Here is a 24548-nt window from a genome sequence, read left to right as displayed (position 1 = left end):
GTAACCTTGTAACCAGCTTTTATTGTAATACATTAAGAACAATACAGTGTGTTCACTTACTTTCAGTATCTAATGTAACTTTGTAACTAGCTTTTATTGTAATACGTTAAGAAGAATACAGTGTGTTCACTTACTTTCAATATCTAATGTAACCTTGTAACTAGCTTTTATTGTAATACATTAAGAACAATACAGTGTGTTCACTTACTTTCAATATCTAATGTAACCTTGTAACTAGCTTTTATTGTAATACGTTAAGAAGAATACAGTGTGTTCACTTACTTTCAATATCTAATGTAACTTTGTAAACAGTTTTTATTGTAATACATTAAGAACATTACAGTGTGTTCACTTACTTTCAGTATCTAATGTAACTTTGTAACTAGCTTTTATTGTAATACATTAAGAAGAATACAGTGTGTTCACTTACTTTCAATATCTATTGTAACCTTGTAACTAGCTTTTATTATAATACATTTAGAACAATACATTGTGTTCACTTACTTTCAGTATCAAATGTAACTTTGTAACTAGCTTTTATTGTAATACGTTAGGAACAATACAGTGTGTTCACTTACTTTCAATATCTAATGTAACTTTGTAACTAGCTTTTATTGTAATACGTTAAGAACAATACAGTGTGTTCACTTACTTTCAGTATCTTATGTAACTTTGTAACCATCTTTTATTGTAATACATTAAGAAGAATACAGTGTGTTCACTTACTTTCAATATCTAATGTAATTTTGTAACTAGCTTTTATTGTAATACGTTAAGAAGAATACAGTGTGTTCACTTACTTTCAGTATCTAATGTAACTTTGTAACTAGCTTTTATTGTAATACGTTAAGAACAATACAGCGTGTTCACTTACTTTCAGTATGTAATGTAACTTTGTAACTAGCTTTTATTGTAATACGTTAAGAAGAATACAGTGTGTTCATTTACTTTCAGTATCTAATGTAACTTTGTAACTAGCTTTTATTGTAATACGTTAAGAACAATACAGTGTGTTCACTTACTTTCAGTATCTAATGTAACTTTGTAACTAGCTTTTATTGTAATACGTTAAGAAGAATACAGTGTGTTCACTTACTTTCAATATCTAATGTAACCTTGTAACTAGCTTTTATTGTAATACATTAAGAACAATACAGTGTGTTCACTTACTTTCAATATCTAATGTAACCTTGTAACTAGCTTTTATTGTAATACGTTAAGAAGAATACAGTGTGTTCACTTACTTTCAATATCTAATGTAACTTTGTAAACAGTTTTTATTGTAATACATTAAGAACATTACAGTGTGTTCACTTACTTTCAGTATCTAATGTAACTTTGTAACTAGCTTTTATTGTAATACATTAAGAAGAATACAGTGTGTTCACTTACTTTCAATATCTATTGTAACCTTGTAACTAGCTTTTATTATAATACATTTAGAACAATACATTGTGTTCACTTACTTTCAGTATCAAATGTAACTTTGTAACTAGCTTTTATTGTAATACGTTAGGAACAATACAGTGTGTTCACTTACTTTCAATATCTAATGTAACTTTGTAACTAGCTTTTATTGTAATACGTTAAGAACAATACAGTGTGTTCACTTACTTTCAGTATCTTATGTAACTTTGTAACCATCTTTTATTGTAATACATTAAGAAGAATACAGTGTGTTCACTTACTTTCAATATCTAATGTAATTTTGTAACTAGCTTTTATTGTAATACGTTAAGAAGAATACAGTGTGTTCACTTACTTTCAGTATCTAATGTAACTTTGTAACTAGCTTTTATTGTAATACGTTAAGAACAATACAGCGTGTTCACTTACTTTCAGTATGTAATGTAACTTTGTAACTAGCTTTTATTGTAATACGTTAAGAAGAATACAGTGTGTTCATTTACTTTCAGTATCTAATGTAACTTTGTAACTAGCTTTTATTGTAATACGTTAAGAACAATACAGTGTGTTCACTTACTTTCAGTATGTAATGTAACTTTGTAACCAGCTTTTATTGTAATACATTAAGAAGAATACAGTGTGTTCACTTACTTTCAATATCTAATGTAATTTTGTAACCAGCTTTTATTGTAATACGTTAAAAACAATACAGTGTGTTCACTTACTTTCAGTATCTAATGTAACTTTGTAACTAGCTTTTATTGTAATACGTTAAGAAGAATACAGTGTATTCACTTACTTTCAATATCTAATGTAACCTTGTAACTAGCTTTTATTGTAATACATTAAGAACAATACAGTGTGTTCACTTACTTTCAGTATCTAATGTAACTTTGTAACTAGCTTTTATTGTAATACGTTAAGAAGAATACAGTGTGTTCACTTACTTTCAATATCTATTGTAACCTTGTAACTAGCTTTTATTATAATACATTTAGAACAATACATTGTGTTCACTTACTTTCAGTATCAAATGTAACTTTGTAACTAGCTTTTATTGTAATACGTTAGGAACAATACAGTGTGTTCACTTAATTTCAATATCTAATGTAACTTTGTAACTAGCTTTTATTGTAATACGTTAAGAACAATACAGTGTGTTCACTTACTTTCAGTATCTTATGTAACTTTGTAACCATCTTTTATTGTAATACATTAAGAACAATACAGTGTGTTCACTTACTTTCAATATCTAATGTAATTTTGTAACTAGCTTTTATTGTAATACGTTAAGAAGAATACAGTGTGTTCACTTACTTTCAGTATGTAATGTAACTTTGTAACTAGCTTTTATTGTAATACGTTAAGAAGAATACAGTGTGTTCACTTACTTTCAGTATCTAATGTAACTTTGTAACTAGATTTTATTGTAATACGTTAAGAAGAATACAGTGTGTTCACTTACTTTCAGTATCTAATGTAACTTTGTAACTAGCTTTTATTGTAATACGTTAAGAACAATACAGTGTGTTCACTTACTTTCAGTATGTAATGTAACTTTGTAACCAGCTTTTATTGTAATACGTTAAGAAGAATACAGTGTGTTCACTTACTTTCAATATCTAATGTAACTTTGTAAACAGTTTTTATTGTAATACATTAAGAACATTACAGTGTGTTCACTTACTTTCAGTATCTAATGTAACTTTGTAACTAGCTTTTACTGTAATACATTAAGAAGAATACAGTGTGTTCACTTACTTTCAGTATGTAATGTAACTTTGTAACTAGCTTTTATTGTAATACGTTAGGAACAATACAGTGTGTTCACTTACTTTCAGTATGTAATGTAACTTTGTAACTAGCTTTTATTGTAATACGTTAAGAACAATACAGTGTGTTCACTTACTTTCAGTATGTAATGTAACTTTGTAACCAGCTTTTATTGTAATACGTTAAGAAGAATACAGTGTGTTCACTTACTTTCAGTATGTAATGTAACTTTGTAACTAGCTTTTATTGTAATACGTTAGGAACAATACAGTGTGTTCACTTACTTTCAGTATGTAATGTAACTTTGTAACCAGCTTTTATTGTAATACGTTAAGAACAATACAGTGTGTTCACTTACTTTCAATATCTAATATAATTTTGTAACCAGCTTTTATTGTAATACGTTAAGAAGAATACAGTGTGTTCACTTACTTTCAGTATCTAATGTAACTTTGTAACTAGCTTTTATTGTAATACGTTAAGAAGAATACAGTGTGTTCACTTACTTTCAGTATCTAATGTAACTTTGTAACTAGCTTTTATTGTAATACGTTAAGAACAATACAGTGTGTTCACTTACTTTCAGTATGTAATGTAACTTTGTAACCAGCTTTTATTGTAATACGTTAAGAAGAATACAGTGTGTTCACTTACTTTCAGTATCTAATGTAACTTTGTAACTAGCTTTTATTGTAATACATTAAGAACAATACAGTGTGTTCACTTACTTTCAGTATCTAATGTAACTTTGTAACTAGCTTTTATTGTAATACGTTAAGAAGAATACAGTGTGTTCACTTACTTTCAGTATGTAATGTAACTTTGTAACCAGCTTTTATTGTAATACATTAAGAACAATACATTGTGTTCACTTACTTTCAGTATCTAATGTAACTTTGTAACTAGCTTTTATTGTAATACATTAAGAACAATACATTGTGTTCACTTACTTTCAGTATCTAATGTAACCTTGTAACTAGCTTTTATTGTAATACATTAAGAAGAATACAGTGTGTTCACTTACTTTCAATTTCTATGATTACACGATACATCATAACTGTAGCCTACATATCTGATTTTAACACGTATTGTGACTGCGTGTGCATTGAGTTACACTGTATAGCTCCAGTCCTAATAGTCGTAATCTGGAACCTTACATCTCAAGGAAAAATTACATCTGTTTCATAGGTACTTTCGTTCTCAACTGCTCATTTTATAAATAGTATTGTAATTCTAAAACGGTTATATTCTATTCGTTCGACAGTTCACTACAGAGCACAGAATCATTCATCTTTTGAATATCTGTGTATTTTTAGTGACATTGTAATTAAATCTACACCTTTATATGTAGACATAGAGTCTCTAAAGCGTCTCTTATATAAGGGTGTTTTTTTTTTTCATTGTAGAACGGAGATACTCCCCTTCACACATCAGCCCGGAGTGGACACGCTGGCGTCATCAGAATTCTAATCAGTGCTTATTGTGACGTCAATCAAGTCAATACGGTAAGAAGTCATTTGAACACTGAAGAACATTTATGCTATTTGTAATTCCCCTGGAGATATCCCCACCCTGTAGGTATCCCCAACCTGGAGGTATCCCCACCCCCTTTCACTTGGACTGTGAATCTTGACAAGTTTCGGTTGTGAGACTGCATTTGATAAGTCGAAAAGGTCAGTTTGACGGACATTATACCACACCAGGTTACACCGGTCCTTTCGTTATCAGAAAACACAGAGCGTTTCATACTGATATCTCATGTGTTGTTGTGTTTAGTTTTCCTTTCTTAGCAACATACAGGTGTTTGTGTTGTGAATGTGTTTTTGAAACTTCTGTTTCACTGTTATTTGTGTGATATGATGAATATAATGGTATAAATAATATGGTGTACATAATATAGTGTACATGATGGTATACATAATATGGTGTACATAATGAAATACATAATATGGTGTACATGATGGTGTACATAATATGGTGTACATGATAGTATACATAATATGGTAAACATAATGGTATACATAATATGGTGTACATGATGGTGTACATAATGGTATACATAATATGGTGTACATGATGGTATACATAATATGGTGTACATAATCGTATACATAATATGGTGCACATGATGGTATACATAATAGGGTTACATAATATGGTGTACATAATGGTATACATAATATGGTGTACATAATCGTATACATAATATGGTGTACATGATGGTGTACATAATATGGTGTACATGATAGTATACGTAATATGGTAAACATAATGGTATACATAATATGGTGTACATGATGGTGTACATAATGGTATACATAATATGGTGTACATGATGGTATACATAATATGGTGTACATAATCGTATACATAATATAGTGTACATAATGGTATACATAATATGGTGTACATAATGGTATACATAATATGGTGTACATAATGATATACATAATATGGTGTACATGATGGTGTACATAATATGGTGTACATGATGGTATACATAATATGGTAAACATAATGGTATACATAATATGGTGTACATGATGGTGTACATAATGGTATACATAATATGGTGTACATAATGGTATACATAATATGGTGTACATAATCGTTATACATAATATAGTTGCAATATGATGGTATACATAATAGGGTTACATAATATGGTTGTACATAATGGTATACATAATATGGTGTACATAATCGTATACATAATATGGTGTACATAATGGTATACATAATATGGTGTACATGATGGTGTACATAATGGTATACATAATATGGTGTACATAATGGTATACATAATATGGTGTACATAATCGTATACATAATATGGTGTACATAATGGTATACATAATATGGTGTACATAATCGTATACATAATATGGTGTACATAATGGTATACATAATATGGTGTACATGATGATGCGCGTACATAATATGGTGTACATGATTTGGTATACATAATATGGTAAACATAATGGCATATACATAATATAGTTTTTACACAATGGTATACATAATATGGTGTACATAATGATATACATAATATGGTGTACATAATATAGTGTACATAATGGTATACATAATATGGTGTACATAATGGTATACATAATATGGTGTACATAATGGTATACATAATATAGTGTACATGATGGTATACATAATATGGTGTACATAATGGTATACATAATATGGTGTACATGATGGTATACATAATAGGGTTACATAATATGGTGTACATAATGGTATACATAATATGGTGTACATAATCGTATACATAATATGGTGTACATAATGGTATACATAATATGGTGTACATAATCGTATACATAATATGGTGTACATAATGGTATACATAATATGGTGTACATGATGGTATACATAATATGGTGTACATGATGGTATACATAATATGGTGTACATGATGGTATACATAATATGGTGTACATAATGGTATACATAATATGGTAAACATAATCGTATACATAATATGGTGTACATAATGGTATACATAATATGGTGTACATGATGGTATACATAATATGGTGGTACATGATGGTGCACATAATAATATGGGTGTACATGATGGATTGCGCACATAATATGGTGTACATGATGGTATACATAATATGGTAAACATAATGGTATACATAATATGGTGTACATAATCGTATACATAATATGGTGTACATGATGGTATACATAATATGGTGTACATGATGGTGTACATAATATGGTGTACATGATGGTATACATAATATGGTAAACATAATGGTATACATAATATGGTGTACATAATTGTATACATAATATGGTGTACATAATTGTATACATAATATGGTGTACATGATGGTGTACATAATGGTATACATAATATGGTGTACATGATGGTGTACATAATGGTATACATAATATGGTGTACATAATGGTATGCATAATATGGTGTACATAGTGGTATACATAATATGGTGTACATAATGGTATGCATAATATGGTGTAGATAATATGGTGTACATGATGGTATACATAATGGTGTACATAATATGGTGTACATAATGGTATACATAATATTGTGTACATAATGGTATACATAATATGGTAAACATAATGGTATACATAATATGGTGTACATAATGGTATACATAATATGGTAAATATAATGTTGTACCTAATATAGTGTACATAATATGATTATGGATTACATCTTATTAAAATCGATTATTAATTACATTTCTTATATTTGTATATCTGTGTGTGAGTGTTATATATTATATATATCTCTGTCAGTATTATATATTATGTATTTGTGTGTCAGTATTATATATTATATATCTGTTTGTCAGTATTCATGTTAATATTTGTCTGATTCAGATGATGTACATGTCTGACATGCTAAGAAATTATATCAGTTTACATGGTTCCAATCATGTTAGAATAATTATGAAAAATCATGTTATCTTACTAATAAGTAGTAATTATAACATATCTATGAATCAGTTTGTCTTGATTTGAAATTAAAGATAATTCGTGATTATATCTGTTTTATCTTGTGACTTATTTTCTAAAGTTCTGTAGTTTCTATTTTCAAATGTATGAAGCCATAAAGAAAGTTATGACTGTGAAATCAGGTGTCCACTTTTTGTAGATAGTTTTCTCACTAGATTCGGGTAATACAGTTTTGAATCTGTGCCTAAAATGTTCTTTATTTTGTGTTATCAGGTTTTGTGAGTAGTTTGTTTGATAAATAGAGTTCCGAAAACATTCGAGGTTTGATACTTCCTGCCATTCAGAAAATAAGAAAAAGTTAAGCTGAGAAAGTTAATTGGTTTAATAGTTAGGTGTGAACATCAGACAGGTGGACCCCGGCATGGCCAGGTGGTTAAAGAACTCGATTCGTAATCCGAGAGTCGCGAGTTTGAACCCCCGTCACATCAAATATGCTCTCCCTTTCAGTCGTGGGGGCATTATAAAGTGACGGTTACTCCCACTATTCGTTGGTAAAAGAGTAGCCCAAGAGTTTGCGATGGGAGGTGATGACTAGCTGCTTTCCTTCTATTCTTACTTTGCTAAATTAGGGACGACTAGCTCAGATAGCCCTCGTGTAGCTTTGTGCAAAATTCGAAGCAAACAAACAAACAAACAGATTTGCTGGATTAGTGACGTAAATGTATTTCTCCTAACACCCTACAGTTGTGGTGTTATATCTATATAAATACGATAGTACTGTCTCTTATCTGTTGTTTGTCAATGTAACCATTTTGCTGTTCATTTGGAGGCTAAGTTGTTGTATGCGAATTTTTTAGTTTCGTAGTTTTGTGGACGTTTTCTTACCAGCACTTCGCTCCCTGTTGATGGATCTTCACAGAATTTGGTAAGAAGGTTTCTTGGGTCTGTCCGAAGACACGTGTGAACTTGCAGTTCTACAGTGTGTGTTTTGCAGTTTCTGTGGGCGTTTTTACATTTGTTTACAATTACATAGTAGGGAGATAACTTTTCATATCGTAAGATAATCTTACATTGATCATGGATTCACATAACCTCTGACCAGTTAGTGACCAATATGTTTCTGTCTCTCTCAACAGAATGGAGACACTGCTTTACACGTAGCTGTGGCCATGGGCAAAAGAAAGTTAACAAAGATCCTGCTGGAAGCCGGTGTTGACCAGTCTATTCAGAACAAGGTTAGGCTTAGCAAGATACTTTGTTGAACAGTGAACTAACTAGAAATGGTAAAGGAAAACAGCACATCTTACCGTTTCCATCTTTCAGAAACATACTTAAATTATAGGTTTAATTCCACAAATGTTGTTTCAATGTTCTTTGCCCATTATGAAAATAACATGTTTTCCGTTTTCAATTTAAGGTCAGCCGAGGTAATTTTCTAAATAAAATATATGACTTTTACCCTCTTGAGGGTAAAACAATATTAAACTATTGTATTTTGTAAGTGCATAATATATACGTCTTTATAAACAGTCGTTACAACTAAGTACAATAAATAAAAGTTATTGTAATAATTAGGATATGATGTTCATAATGCTGTAACAGAATTTTTAACTTTTTCTTGTTCCTGGGCAGAAAGTGTTATTTCCCAATAGCTTATGCCTAAAGTAAATGGAAAAGAAAGTTTTTACATAGAAAATAGGTTAATTTCTAAATTTTATTATCCAGGTCACAAAAGTAAAGTTTGAAGGAAATAATGGCCATTTTCTGTACTTTTACAACATAAGCAATTAAGAAATAACACATACTATCCAGGATCAAAATTTGTGTTACACAGTGTTATGAGAAGAGAAAATAATGTCTTGTTTCTCTGATAGAGAACGGAACTCAAGGAAAACTCGAAAAGATTACCAACTTCCTTTGTACCAATAATATATTTGATAAAGTCGTTAAAATAACTTATTAAAATATCTTCTAATATTGTACATGTGTTTTGCTCTACATAGTGACAGATTGTAAAGATGATATACTTCTGTTTGTAGCAAGGGGACATCTCTTTAGATAGTACATGTGTTTTGTTCTACATAGTGACAGATTGTAAACATGACATACTTCTGTTTGTAGCAAGGGGACATCTCTTTAGATAGTACATGTGTTTTGTTCTACATAGTGACAGATTGTAAACATGACATACTTCTGTTTGTAGCAAGGGGACATCTCTTTAGATAGTACATGTGTTTTGCTCTACATAGTGACAGATTGTAAACATGACATACTTCTGTTTGTAGCAAGGGGACATCTCTTTAGATAGTACATGTGTTTTGCTCTACATAGTGACAGATTGTAAAGATGATATACTTCTGTTTGTAGCAAGGGGACATCTCTTTAGATAGTACATGTGTTTTGTTCTACATTGTGACAGATTGTAAACATGACATACTTCTGTTTGTAGCAAGGGGACATCTCTTTAGATAGTACATGTGTTTTGTTCTACATAGTGACAGATTGTAAACATGACATACTTCTGTTTGTAGCAAGGGGACATCTCTTTAGATAGTACATGTGTTTTGCTCTACATAATGACAGATTGTAAACATGATATACTTCTGTTTGTAGCAAGGGGGCATCTCTTTAGATAGTACATGTGTTTTGTTCTACATAGTGACAGATTGTAAACATGATATACTTCTGTTTGTAGCAAGGGGACATCTCTTTAGATAGTACATGTGTTTTGTTCTACATAGTGACAGATTGTAAACATGATATACTTCTGTTTGTAGCAAGGGGACATCTCTTTAGATAGTACATGTGTTTTGCTCTACATAGTGACAGATTGTAAACATGACATGCTTCTGTTTGTAGCAAGGGGACATCCCTTTAGATAGTACATGTGTTTTGTTCTACATAGTGACAGATTGTAAACATGACATACATCTGTTTGTAGCAAGGGGACATCTCTTTAGAGAGTACATGTGTTTTGCTCTACATAGTGACAGATTGTAAACATGACATACTTCTGTTTGTAGCAAGGGGACATCTCTTTAGATCTTGCCAACAGAAAGGAGTTTTCAGATATTGCAGAATTTCTCTCCAATCCACCTCCAAGAAACGGGAAAAAAAGAGAGAATAAGTCCATGAAGAGGCGTGGTAAAGGAAGCGAAACGTCTCAAGGCAGTAAAGACAGCGGTTGTAGGCAGAAGAAGGAAAAGAAAAAAGTAGGTACCTTATGTTGCTCTAAGTTCGTATCTTGGATTCTTAGGTCCGGCATGGTGGTACCTTATGTTGCTCTAAGTTCGTATCTTGGATTCTTAGGTCCGGCATGGCGGTACCTTATGTTGCTCTAAGTTCGTATCTTGGATTCTTAGGTCCGGCATGGTGGTACCTTATGTTGCTCTAAGTTCGTATCTTGGATTCTTAGGTCCGGCATGGCCAGGTAGTTGTGGCATTTCACTCGTCATCTGAGGGTCACGGGTTCATATCCCCGCCTCACCAAACATGCTCGCCCTTTTTGCCGTGGGGGCATTATAATGTGACGATCAATGCCAATATTCGTTGGTTAAAAGAGTATCCCAAGAGTTGGCGGTGGGGTTGTGATGGCTAGCTGTCTTCCCTCTAGTTTTACACTGCTAAATTAAGGCCGGCTAGCTCTCGTATAGCTTTTTGTGAAAAACAAACGGATAAGACGTTCTTTGTCAGGAATACACGCTGCTTAACTTGGTGGTCCGCATTTGTATTCTGTTACCATTAAAAAGGTTTTAGTTTGAATTGTTTTACATTTTGTGCAAATATACTCGAGGGCTGTCTGCGCTAGCCCTACCTAATTTAGCAGTAATAGGCTAGAGGGAAGGTAGCTAGACAGCAACACCCACCGCTAATTCTTATGCTACCCTTTTATCAACAAATATTGAGATTGATTGTCGCGTTATAACGTTCCCACGGCTGAAAGAGCGGGCACGTTTGGTGACGGAGATTCGAACTCGTGACCCGCAGATTACGAGTTGAACGCTTTAACCACCAGCCCATGTCAAACCTCAGAAAATAAAAACAAAATGCGCTCCGCCCCTTGGGGCAATGGTGTTCTTTACATATAACGGTTGAGTGTTGCTATTTGGTCAAATCAGAGTAGCCCAAGAGTTGACGATGGGCGCTGCTGTCTTTGTTCTTTCTAAGGACGGCTATCGCAGATAGTTCGAGTAGCTTTGATCAAGTGTTTGAAAACAAATAAAATATAACCTTACATGCGTGTTTAACTACGTTTTTCCAGTGTGTTTTTGATACATTTTAAAACATATGACACCCTAAATGTATATTCGACTACACTTTTACCAAGATGTATGTGCCTGTAATTTGTTTGCTACAGAAAGGTTTTAAATTATTTTATATAACTATTTAACCATAAATAATCTTTGTAAAAATTGGAGCTGGGATCGCAAAACGACTTGTTTGTAAATGAGTCGGATGTTTAATAAACACCAGAACAATTAATTATGCGACTGTTTAAACTATGCGTTAACGGTTCCACTTAGTTTAATTGCAAAACAAGTCGCTAAGCGACTACTTATTAAGGGTAACAGTTTATCTCAAGACACAAAAGTAACTCTTCGGGTTTAAAACTACCATCTTAACAAGAAAGTTTGAAGACGGTTTCATTAGGCATTAATAAAATGTTTATTAGCAGTTGAACAGAGTAACAAAATTAAAACATCGACAAGGGTACCCAATGATGACAAAACCTCACCTTCAAACCTTATTGTCTTAAAGTGACTTCTTCACCATCAAACGTCATTTAACTACTGTTTGTTTGTTTGTTTTGAATTAAGCATAAGGTTACACAGTCTGTGCTTTGTCCACCACGGGTATCGAAACCCAGTTCTTAGCGGTATAATTCCACAGACGTGTGCCACTGAGGGTTTTTCACTTCTCTTGTTACATGATGAAATAGGCTTACAGCTTAGGTTAGTAAATTTAAATACTCGAGAAAAATAGTCATTCATGTTTAGGCTTGAGAACATTTCGTTTAATTAAACAAGTCAAAATTCTGTCTTATATGCAGAGCAAACGAGGTTATAATGTCCGTTTCCATGATGAGAAGGGTCAGAGTACAAGTGGCCTCTGGTGTCCATACGGATTTCATACATTTTCTAGTCTCTCGTCCTTTCCTATTCTGAAGATGAGATCAGAACCGACACAGAAGGAAAAACAGTATTTTGTCAACTTGTCTGGGAACAATAACAAGGTAAGAACATGAACCTCGTTAGTGGATAGTTTTGTTTCCTAATGTAATGCAATATTTTCGTAAGAACATGAACCTCGTTAGTGGACACGATAGTTTTGTTTCCTAATGTAATACAATGTTTTAGTAAGAACATGAACCTCGTTAGTGGATAGTTTTGTTTCCTAATGTAATGCAATATTTTCGTAAGAACATGAACCTCGTTAGTGGACACGATAGTTTTGTTTCCTAATGTAATACAATGTTTTCGTAAGAACATGAACCTCGTTAGTGGACACGATAGTTTTGTTTCCTAATGTAATACAATGTTTTAGTAAGAACATGAACCTCGTTAGTGGACACGATAGTTTTGTTTCCTAATGTAATACAATGTTTTAGTAAGAACATGAACCTCGTTAGTGGATAGTTTTGTTTCCTAATGTAATACAATGTTTTAGTGAGAACATGAACCTCGTTAGTGGACACGATAGTTTTGTTTCCTAATGTAATACAATGTTTTCGTAAGAACATGGACCTCGTTAGTGGACACGATAGTTTTGTTTCCTAATGTAATACAATGTTTTAGTAAGAACATGAACCTCGTTAGTGGACACGATAGTTTTGTTTCCTAATGTAATACAATGTTTTAGTGAGAACATGAACCTCGTTAGTGGACACGATAGTTTTGTTTCCTAATGTAATACAATTTTTAGTAAGAACATGAACCTCGTTAGTGGACACGATAGTTTTGTTTCCTAATGTAATACAATGTTTTAGTAAGAACATGAACCTCGTTAGTGGACACGATAGTTTTGTTTCCTAATGTAATACAATGTTTTAGTGAGAACATGAACCTCGTTAGTGGACACGATAGTTTTGTTTCCTAATGTAATACAATGTTTTAGTAAGAACATGAACCTCGTTAGTGGATACGATAGTTTTGTTTCCTAATGTAATACAATGTTTTCGTTAGAACATGAACCTCGTTAGTGGATAGTTTTGTTTCCTAATGTAATACAATGCTTTAGTAAGAACATGAACCTCGTTAGTGGATACGATAGTTTTGTTTCCTAATGTAAAATGATTTCCCTTTAAAAATGGGTAAAATTACTTTCAATAAATTTACTTTTCAAAAGCAACAACAAAACGTGTGTATAAAGTTAATAAGTGACGTCAGAATTACGTTCACCGATGTCTAATGCACATGCTATAAACTCGTGCAATAATGACACCATGTACTTATTCCTAATGCAATATCCCAACCTACGGAGTTTCTCTTAAATGTTACTTTACAACCGGACTTCATAAAAGGTGAGCTATATGATTAAATATTAAATTTTGACATATTTTATTTTGTAAAATGAGTTCTGCATCGTTCTTCAGTTATGTATTTTCCGAATTTGACCAAATTATTCAAGCTACAAAAAGAGAATCAAAATCTATTAAAGTAATTATAACTGGTACTAGTTAAAAGTAATTATAACTGAATTAAACGCAGTACATTTTAGTGGGATTTTACCTTTTGTGTAAGGACAAGATGGTTAGGGCATTTGTCTCGCAATCTGAGATTCGCAGGTTTGAATTCCCACTCCATACGACCGACATGGCCAGGTGGGTTAAGGCTGCAATTCGTTATCTGAGGGTCGCGAGTTCGCATCCCCGTCGCGCCAAACATGCTCGCCCTTTCAGCTGTGGGAGCGTTATAATGTGACGGTTAATCCCATTATTCGTTGGTAAAGGAGTAGCCCAAGAGTTGGTGGTGGGTGGTGATGACTAGCTGCCTTTTCTCTAGTCTTACCGTGCTAAATTAGAGACGGTTAGCGCAAATAGCCCTCGTGTAGCTTTGTGCGAAATTACAAAAAACAAACAAACCACAAAACATGCCCCTCTTTTCAACCATGGGGGTCGTTATAATGTGTCGTTCAATTTCACTGTTCGTTGGTAAAAGAGTAGTCCAAGAGGTTGGCGGTGGGTGGTGATGACTAGCTGCCTTCCCTTTCACTTCTAAATTGGAGACGAACATCTTTGGGCGAAATTCAAACCAAATGGTTTATCCTGCTTTTCACAATAACTTAATAACGACACCTAATTTTATATCTAGCGTCGCCTAGTAATTAGAGCTTTCGACTCCCAATGTGTGGGTCGTGGGTTCGAATCCCACAACGGAACATGCTTAACCTTCTATCCGTGGGAACATTATAATACTACACTCAACTCCACTATTCGTTAGACAACGTGCAGCTCAAGACCTGGCGGGAAATGTTGTTTTACTAGCTTCCTTCACTTCAAAATTAAGGACAACTAACATAGACAGGCCTCGAGTAGCTTTGTGCGAAATTCAATAAGTCAACATAACTGAACCCATTGGACTTTTCAGAGTGATTATCTAAAGTTTTTTTTTTTTTAATTTCGCTGCAACTATAAATTTGACAACATCGTGAAACGTTCTACAGATTTGTGAATTCACCAAACTATATGAATCGTTTTAACGTAATTTTGTAAATCTAACAACGTATACCAACTTCTTATTGTTACTGTAAACTTATCAACTTTTGTTTCCTTATGGCTGTAAACTTACTATTCTTATGATACTGTAACTGTCAATATATATTTCTTTGTGACTGTGTAAAATTATTAAACCTTTTTCTCTGAACTTGTTGTAAGTTTACAAACATATTTCTGTGGTGTTGTAAATTTATAGCTTACACTGACTTTGTTGTGAGGTTAACAACCTATATTTCAGTGGTTTTGTAAATCTGTAGTTTTCACCGTGACGTTAAAATGACCAACCTGTGTAAAATGTGACTGAACGTGATCCACCACAATATGAGTTTACTTTACTTTAATAATATTTTATTTAATACATTTCTCCTGTTATTGTATAATTTTTTCATATGTTTTAAGTTGCAAGATTTTTTTAGGTAAATCGAATAAAATTATTAAAAACTCGTAGTTTTTTTTTATCCCATTTTTGAAAACGGAACCACAGTGAATCATCAGTATTCTGGAGGACCTGATATATCTGGGTTTGATCCTTGCACTGGGATAACACAGACAGTTTATGGAGTAATTTTGTGTTTAACGGCAATGAAAACGGACTTTTAAATATTCAACATATTACCGAACCTATTACATCGTGTTTTTCTTCGCCAGAAATAACAATGCTGAGTTTCGAAAGCAGCGACATCACTAAAAGTATACGTTTTATTAATGTGTATTTTTACAAAACAAAAGTTACTATAAAATGGTTTACTTTGCAGGTTCCTGTTGGAGCTGGTTATACATGTTACTGTGCCCCATTCTTTTACCATGTTGAGAAAAAGTTAGAATCTGACAAACAGGAACTTATTGAACACATCGAAACCGCACACGATAATTTGAACAGTAAGATAATTCATTTGGAGCAGAGTACTCGAAGTCACCTTTTTAAATTCAGCCAGTCAATTAAGGAAAAGGTTGCCAATGAAAGAATAGAGTGTATGGAAAGGATGGAGAGGAGGACGTTTGCAGACAGGCTCGAACTTAAGAAACAACGGTTGGGGCAGTTAAGTAACATAAGAGCAGATCTTCAGAGTTGGGTTGAATCAAAAAAGAACGAATTTAAAGATAAATCAGGGTTTTCCACGGACCAAAGTTCGGTAACAAACACGTGCATCAGGCAGCCCGCCATACAACATTGGTCACAGTCTGTAACCAAAAGAAAGAACATAACAAACATTACTGGCTTGATGCGGTCAAAGTCAGAAGAATTAGTACTAGGGGGAGATGGAAAGACAGATCTGAGTGAGGCTACTAATGTATATTCACCAGAATGGCACAATACCGCATTTCGTAAGACGTGCCCTACACGTTACCCTGTTCCTGTGAAGGACAGAGACCTCTCTAACCATTATCCCATGAGGATGAAGGCCAGGAGTTACCAAGCGCCCGGCGTAGTTCAAAGACTTCAAACAGACTTTGAAAAACTTGGTGCTAGACCTAAAAGTGATTACATTCCTCAGTCCATACAACAACGAGACCTGGCCGCGTTTGGGAATGAACGTAAATATCCTAGAGATAGTAGTTATATAAACGTTTCAAATACAAAAGGACAAACTGACCAGTTGGCTTATATTGAAAGCTCTTGTAATTATCGCTACTCGTCTGTTAGTAACTTAGGCCCTCAACACAAGGAGCTAACAAATATAAGTGAACACTCGGGTGGACAGTCTGGTGCTCCATATCTTCCTAGTTCAAGTTATCGCCACCTCGACCCCACTTCTCAAGTAGAATATAACAAACCTGTTACTCGACGTGCAGACATTCATAATTTTCAGACTTTAAATAATTATGACAATTACAAGTATATTCCTGACTATTATTCTCGTTACGTCTCAAGTGTCAGACCTGTTAATTATGCACGTCGTGGAATTGAAATGAAAAACCAAATTATGAGAGAGTCTTTAAACGGTTCTAGTGTAGTGTAAACAATGCTGTAGCTTTGTTTTTATACATATATATATAGTTTTTTTGTTTATCTTTCGTTTTATTCTGGATTAATGCAAATTACACTGGAGATTTTCATGACTGGAGCATACTCAGAAAACATCTTGAAAGATCTTTGTAACTCGATATCAACCATCTTACTAAACTAACTAAACGAGGACACCATAAGAACATTTAGTGCAAGTTGGGCGTTTCTAATGAAATAGGTTATTAACAAATACGTGGTATTCGTATTGACAATCAAATGGTACATTCAACACACCCAAACATTATCAAAACAAAGACGAAAGGGTTATCATACCAAAGTCTACAAGCATCAAATAAAGTCAAACTATACAAGTAACTTGGCGACATCTGACGGTATTCTTTCAGTACGTAGAAACTTACGTCAAGAGTAGTGCGGTAAATATAACATTATTTACTCCGAGTGAAAATATAAAAAGTAAATTAGCGCCATCTGTTGGCTTTATTTAAAGCGTATAAAAAGTGTTTAAGAATACGACAGCTAATAATGAGAAATAATGAGTAACTTATTTGATCTTTGAATTTACATTATTCGTTTAAATCAAAACAGACATGAAGATATGCGTGATGGATAGCTAGTTATTAATCCATTTTATTTTGCTAGAAATATTAACTGAAAACTCTTACATATTATCAAGATATTAAAAATAAATTTTATATAGTTCACTATATTTTGTGTTGGTGTGTGCGTCGTGTGATTTTCTTTGCGAATAAATGTTACTCATAATTTATTTACTAAGTAAGTAACATGGAACAGAATTCACACAATATATAGAACACAAATGTCTCCATTTATGTTTCGCGAATACCCATAACCAGAGTATTTTTCGGGTCTGTTTAAATAAATATATCATAATACTAAAGTAAATTAATTGAAATGTACACATTGTAAATTATTATTATGTATATTGTGTCCTTGATAGTTTAAGGAAATATATATTTCAGTTATTGAATACACTTCTAAAATTACTAAAAAGGAAATGTTGTTATTTGCATTTCTTCCAATGCATGCGAGTTTGAAAATTACTAAAACATCTTTGAAGCCTAAAACTAAATCTTGTTTTGTCAGAAGTGGGGTTCGAACCCACGCCCTCTTACGAGGACCAGAACTTAAGTCTGGCGCCTTAGACCACTCGGCCATTCTGACGGTGATAAAATTATTTTAAAGTTACAAATAGAATAAAACATATTTTCATTGTTTACTGTGATTTAACTTTTTGTATTTTTTAAAATATTGGAACTTGTATTGTAAACTGTGAATACAGTACTTCCATAGAATAACATATATTCCATCAATTGCAATACAATTTTTATAATTTTGAATTATTAAGCAGAGAAAAGGTAGTCAACTGCCTTTTCCCGCTATCAGGGGTTTCATATAAGTTTTAAATTGAGGATATTTGTAACTTGCAAATAATCTAACCATATTTCACATAAACTATATATGCTCCAAAACGTAGCGTACATTTTATAACACAACTATAAGTCGTAGAACCATAATGTAATCTTGTATAAATCCTTTTATATACGTTAGTATTATCTCGGTCGTTAACAAGGAGACTAAAATATAACTCTGAACGTGTATTTCCGAAGTAAGCCTTACCAGTGTTTATTGTAGATACCTCATGTGACTTGCAATTATTATGCCAAAAGTTAAAAGTCTATTAGTTTTACTCTTAGCAATAGAGCATATTTTCTTGATAACAAGAAACCCACTTCAAATAAAAATGTATCTCAGAACGACTGGTATGGGTATTAACACTTTTATTGATAAGGAGAGAACAGTGTTTTGACCTAGGAACTGAAGTTTTAGAATGGCTAGTACATGGCTGTAAGAAATAACAAAAGTTTGACACCCAAATTTCAAAAAAAATTTTAAAGGAATAGTTAAAGAATTATCAGTTGTGATATAAGCATTTACATTAACTGGAGACACTGATCAAATGTGAAAAATTCTTTAAACACATTTTTAAGTATTCAAGGTAGAAATTTTTTGTATCTGGACATTTGAGAAGGTCACTTATGAAAGATTTATTAAATAATTATTTCTATAGATGTGGAGGATAACATTGGATACAAAAGTGGTTAGATGGAAGGAAAAGCTTTTGTAACTGGAGTTCATTCACACTGGATTAATGTCACAAGTGGGGTACTTTGTCATGACTCTGTGTTTAGGACCTTTACTGTTTCTGATTTACAACAGTGACCTAGGTGAAGAAATGGTCAATAAGTTTGATATTAAGCTGTTACGAGGATACTTATAAAACCTTTTATGCATGGCTGAAAGATTGGATAATAATGCATTTAGGAAGCAAGGATGGGCTTGGGTTTAGGTCAAACAACCAGTTCCAAGCAGATAAATCAATCAGATTGGATCACAAAGGATGACAATGTAAAGAACAGGGAAGTTACAGCTTCAGTGACTCTAGTTATACATGTAGATATAGTGGTATGTGTAGTAAAAAGTAGTTACAGATTACACTTATGATGTCCAGGAGCAGGGATATGATACAGGGTATAATTGATAGAACCAGAGGTACTACCAGCAGTTCACTTTTTGTGGAACATGTTTGGGTTAATGATATAAAGAAAGATGGATCTGGCCAGGTAGTTAAGGCACTCGACTCGTAATCTGAGGGTCGCAGGTTCAAATCTCCATCACACCAAACATGCTCGCTCTTTCAGCAGTGGGTATGTTATAATGTTGTGGTCAATCCCACTATTCATTGGTAAAAGAGTACCCCAAGAGTTGGCGGTGGGTGGTGATGACTAGCTGCCTTACCTCTAGTCTTACACTGCTAAATTAGGAATGGCTAGCACAGATAGCCCTCGTGTAGCTTTGCGTGAAATTCAAAACAAACCAAATCAAAAGATGGACCTGATGAATATAGTGTTAAGTACAAAACACTGATAAGAACACATTTAAAAACTAAGTAGGTCACTATGATTGAATGCCAGGGTCAGGTCAGTATGTAGGGATGAAGAAATAGGATTTGTGGGCAATTTTAACAAAAAGTTTGGTATGGATGACACACACTTAAACAAGGCAGGGCTAGTAATTGTAGTGGTAGATTTAAATTAGGGCTAGACAGAGGATTAGGCTATGATATTAGTAAAATAGAAAATATAATTGACAGGAAAACATATACAACCAACATAAAACATGGATGTATTTTAAAATATATGATTAATTGTTACTGTTATAATGTTAGGAGAATTAGAAATAAAACTGATGAGTTCAAAACAGTTGTGGAAACTGAGGAGTTTGATGTTACTGTTATCACTACAACTTGGTTGGATTTGAACAGTTTGATATTACTGTTATCACTACAACTTGGTTGGATTTGAACAGTTTGATGTTACTGTTATCACTACAACTTGGTTGGATTTGAACAGTTTGATGTTACTGTTATCACTACAACTTGGTTGGATTTGAACAGTTTGATGTTACTGTTATCACTACAACTTGGTTGGATTTGAACAGTTTGATATTACTGGTATCACTACAACTTGGTTGGATTTGAACAGTTTGATGTTACTGTTATCACTACAACTTGGTTGGATTTGAACAGTTTGATATTACTGTTATCACTACAACTTGGTTGGATTTGAACAGTTTGATGTTACTGTTATCACTACAACTTGGTTGGATTTGAACAGTTTGATGTTACTGTTATCACTACAACTTGGTTGGATTTGAACAGTTTGATATTACTGTTATCACTACAACTTGGTTGGATTTGAACAGTTTGATATTACTGTTATCACTACAACTTGGTTGGATTTGAACAGTTTGATGTTACTGTTATCACTACAACTTGGTTGGATTTGAACAGTTTGATGTTACTGTTATCACTATAACTTGGTTGGATTTGAACAGTTTGATATTACTGTTATCACTACAACTTGGTTGGATTTGAACAGTTTGATATTACTGTTATCACTACAACTTGGTTGGATTTGAACAGTTTGATGTTACTGTTATCACTACAACTTAGGTTGGATTTGAACAGTTTGATATTACTGTTATCACTACAACTTGGTTGGATTTGAACAGTTTGATGTTACTGTTATCACTACAACTTGGTTGGATTTGAACAGTTTGATATTACTGTTATCACTACAACTTGGTTGGATTTGAACAGTTTGATATTACTGTTATCACTACAACTTGGTTGGATTTGAACAGTTTGATGTTACTGTTATCACTACAACTTGGTTGGATTTGAACAGTTTGATGTTACTGTTATCACTACAACTTGGTTGGATTTGAACAGTTTGATATTACTGTTATCACTACAACTTGGTTGGATTTGAACAGTTTGATGTTACTGTTATCACTACAACTTGGTTGGATTTGAACAGTTTGATATTACTGTTATCACTACAACTTGGTTGGATTTGAACAGTTTGATATTACTGTTATCACTACAACTTGGTTGGATTTGAACAGTTTGATGTTACTGTTATCACTACAACTTGGTTGGTTTGAACAGTTTGATATTACTGTTATCACTACAACTTGGTTGGATTTGAACAGTTTGATGTTACTGTTATCACTACAACTTGGTTGTATTTGAACAGTTTGATATTACTGTTATCACTCTGGTATCACTACAACTTGGTTGGATTTGAACAGTTTGATATTACTGTTATCACTACAACTTGGTTGGATTTGAACAGTTTGATATCACTGGTATCACTACAACTTGGTTGGATTTGAACAGTTTGATATTACTGGTATCACTACAACTTAGTTGGATTTGAACAGTTTGATGTTACTGGTATCACTACAACTTGGTTGGATTTGAACAGTTTGATATTACTGGTATCACTACAACTTGGTTGGATTTGAACAGTTTGATATTACTGTTATCACTACAACTTGGTTGGATTTGAACAGTTTGATATCACTGGTATCACTACAACTTGGTTGGATTTGAACAGTTTGATGTTACTGGTATCACTACAACTTGGTTGGATTTGAACAGTTTGATATTACTGGTATCACTACAACTTGGTTGGATTTGAACAGTTTGATATTACTGGTATCACTACAACTTGGTTGGATTTGAACAGTTTGATATTACTGGTATCACTACAACTTGGTTGGATTTGAACAGTTTGATATTACTGTTATCACTACAACTTGGTTGGATTTGAACAGTTTGATGTTACTGGTATCACTACAACGGTTGGATTTGAACAGTTTGATATTACTGGTATCACTACAACTTGGTTGGATTTGAACAGTTTGATATTACTGGTATCACTACAACTTGGTTGGATTTGAACAGTTTGATATTACTGGTATCACTACAACTTGGTTGGTTTGAACAGTTTGATGTTACTGGTATCACTACAACTTGGTTGGATTTGAACAGTTTGATATTACTGTTATCACTACAACTTGGTTGGATTTGAACAGTTTGATGTTACTGGTATCACTACAACTTGGTTGGATTTGAACAGTTTGATATTACTGGTATCACTACAACTTGGTTGGATTTGAACAGTTTGATATTACTGGTATCACTACAACTTGGTTGGATTTGAACAGTTTGATATTACTGTTATCACTACAACTTGGTTGGATTTGAACAGTTTGATATTACTGGTATCACTACAACTTGGTTGGATTTGAACAGTTTGATATTACTGGTATCACTACAACTTGGTTGGATTTGAACAGTTTGATATTACTGTTATCACTACAACTTGGTTGGATTTGAATAGTTTGATATTACTGGTATCACTACAACTTGGTTGGATTTGAACAGTTTGATATTACTGGTATCACTACAACTTGATTGGATTTGAACAGTTTGATATTACTGGTATCACTACAACTTGGTTGGATTTGAACAGTTTGATATTACTGTTATCACTACAACTTGGTTGGATTTGAACAGTTTTTTTTTTGAAATATCAGAGTACAGATTATTTACTTAAGATAGAGCACTGGACAAAGCAGCAGCTTTAAATTGTATCCCATTGAACTACAGCATATAACAGCACTGAGGTTGAGTCAGTTTGAGTTGATGGGTAAAAAGGGAAAAGTCTTGTTATTGGTATTTATTATAGACCACCAGGTCAGAATGTCAAAGTTAATGAGAAATTGTACAATGAGATCACAATGGTAGTTCAAAAAATATGTTGTTATTATGGGATATTTTAATTTCAGGGGTATTGATTAGAAAAATTGACAGTGAAGGAGTGGTTAGGTTTATGGAAATTGTTCAGGATAATTTTACACACCAACTGGTGATAGAACCTACAAGAAAGAAAGATAGGTTTAATATTATTATCAGATGTAAATAGGTTGGACAGAGCTATGGTTTTGAGGATGTTAGCTCAAATAACCATTGAACTGTTAGGTGAGGATGTTACTAGATGTAGAACTGAGGAAGAATGGTACCGTGATAACAAACATTAGGAAAGTCAATTTTGATGGAGTGAGACATGATGTAGCATCTAAAGAGTTGGGATCTTGAACAGATGTGGGAAGCACTTAGGGAAAAATAGATGCACCTACAGATCAAATAGATGTACCTACAGAAAATAAAGAATCGACAGATCAGAATAAGCCAGTATGGTTTAATAGATCATAATAGGGATAAACAATAAATTATGACATGGAGGACTGTAGAAAATCACGAGAGTTGGTTGATAAGGAATTCTTTAAGTATACGATAGGTAAGCAAAACGGGGATTGGACCTCTTAAAAGTGGTAATTGGGAGCTGGTCTCAGAATGTTCAGATGATAAAATAATAAATCATATGTTCTCTTCAGTTTTTTTATGAAGGAAGATACACGTATTGTACCTCAAATAAAACATTTAATGTATGGGAAAAACAGTAATATAAAGTATATGATTCTAAGTTGTAAGAGAAAAACTTGGAAATCTAAAAATTTATAAATCTCCTGAACAAGATAATTTCCATCATAGAGTTTTAAAGGAACTTAAAGATTATATTTGTGAATCTCTAGCTAATATATTTTATAGGTTATTGATTAGTAGAAGGGTATTAGAAGACTGGAGGTTGGCTAATGTTAGTTCAATATTTAAAGGATGTAATAAACATTGTTCATTCATATAGGGTTTCACAATCCATGTTATTGTTACAGTTAAATTGAAATACATTAACTACTGTGGTTGAAGAAAAAGATATTGTCATTGAAAAGTCACTTAAGTCGTCT

General features: G+C 33.0%; 1 protein-coding gene, 1 long non-coding RNA gene and 1 other non-coding gene across 8 annotated transcripts in view; 2 read left to right on the top strand and 1 right to left on the bottom strand.

Moving 5' to 3' along the window:
• LOC143250411 (uncharacterized) overlaps positions 1 to 17353 on the top strand; it is a 45619-nt gene extending 28266 nt beyond the window's left edge. For all 6 annotated transcript variants that reach the window (XM_076500867.1, XM_076500865.1, XM_076500866.1 and 3 more), the window contains 5 exons: positions 4587 to 4685; positions 8766 to 8864; positions 10653 to 10841; positions 12680 to 12862; positions 16099 to 17353. In XM_076500867.1, the coding sequence (XP_076356982.1) occupies positions 4587 to 4685; positions 8766 to 8864; positions 10653 to 10841; positions 12680 to 12862; positions 16099 to 17304 (1776 nt within the window). In that variant the 3' untranslated portion in view covers positions 17305 to 17353. The remainder of the gene's footprint in view (positions 1 to 4586; positions 4686 to 8765; positions 8865 to 10652; positions 10842 to 12679; positions 12863 to 16098) is intronic.
• Positions 1 to 24548, top strand: part of LOC143250219 (uncharacterized) — a 224063-nt gene that overhangs the window by 97818 nt on the left and 101697 nt on the right. The window lies entirely within an intron of this gene.
• On the bottom strand, positions 18411 to 18494 carry TRNAL-UAA (transfer RNA leucine (anticodon UAA)). The gene has a single exon. It is a non-coding gene; the product is annotated as a tRNA-Leu (tRNA).

The sequence above is a fragment of the Tachypleus tridentatus genome, chromosome 5 (genome assembly GCF_004210375.1).
Source record: "Tachypleus tridentatus isolate NWPU-2018 chromosome 5, ASM421037v1, whole genome shotgun sequence".
NCBI lineage: Eukaryota > Metazoa > Arthropoda > Merostomata > Xiphosura > Limulidae > Tachypleus > Tachypleus tridentatus.
Note: the sequence above shows the minus strand (reverse complement) of the source record. Positions and strands in the feature narration are given on the sequence as shown.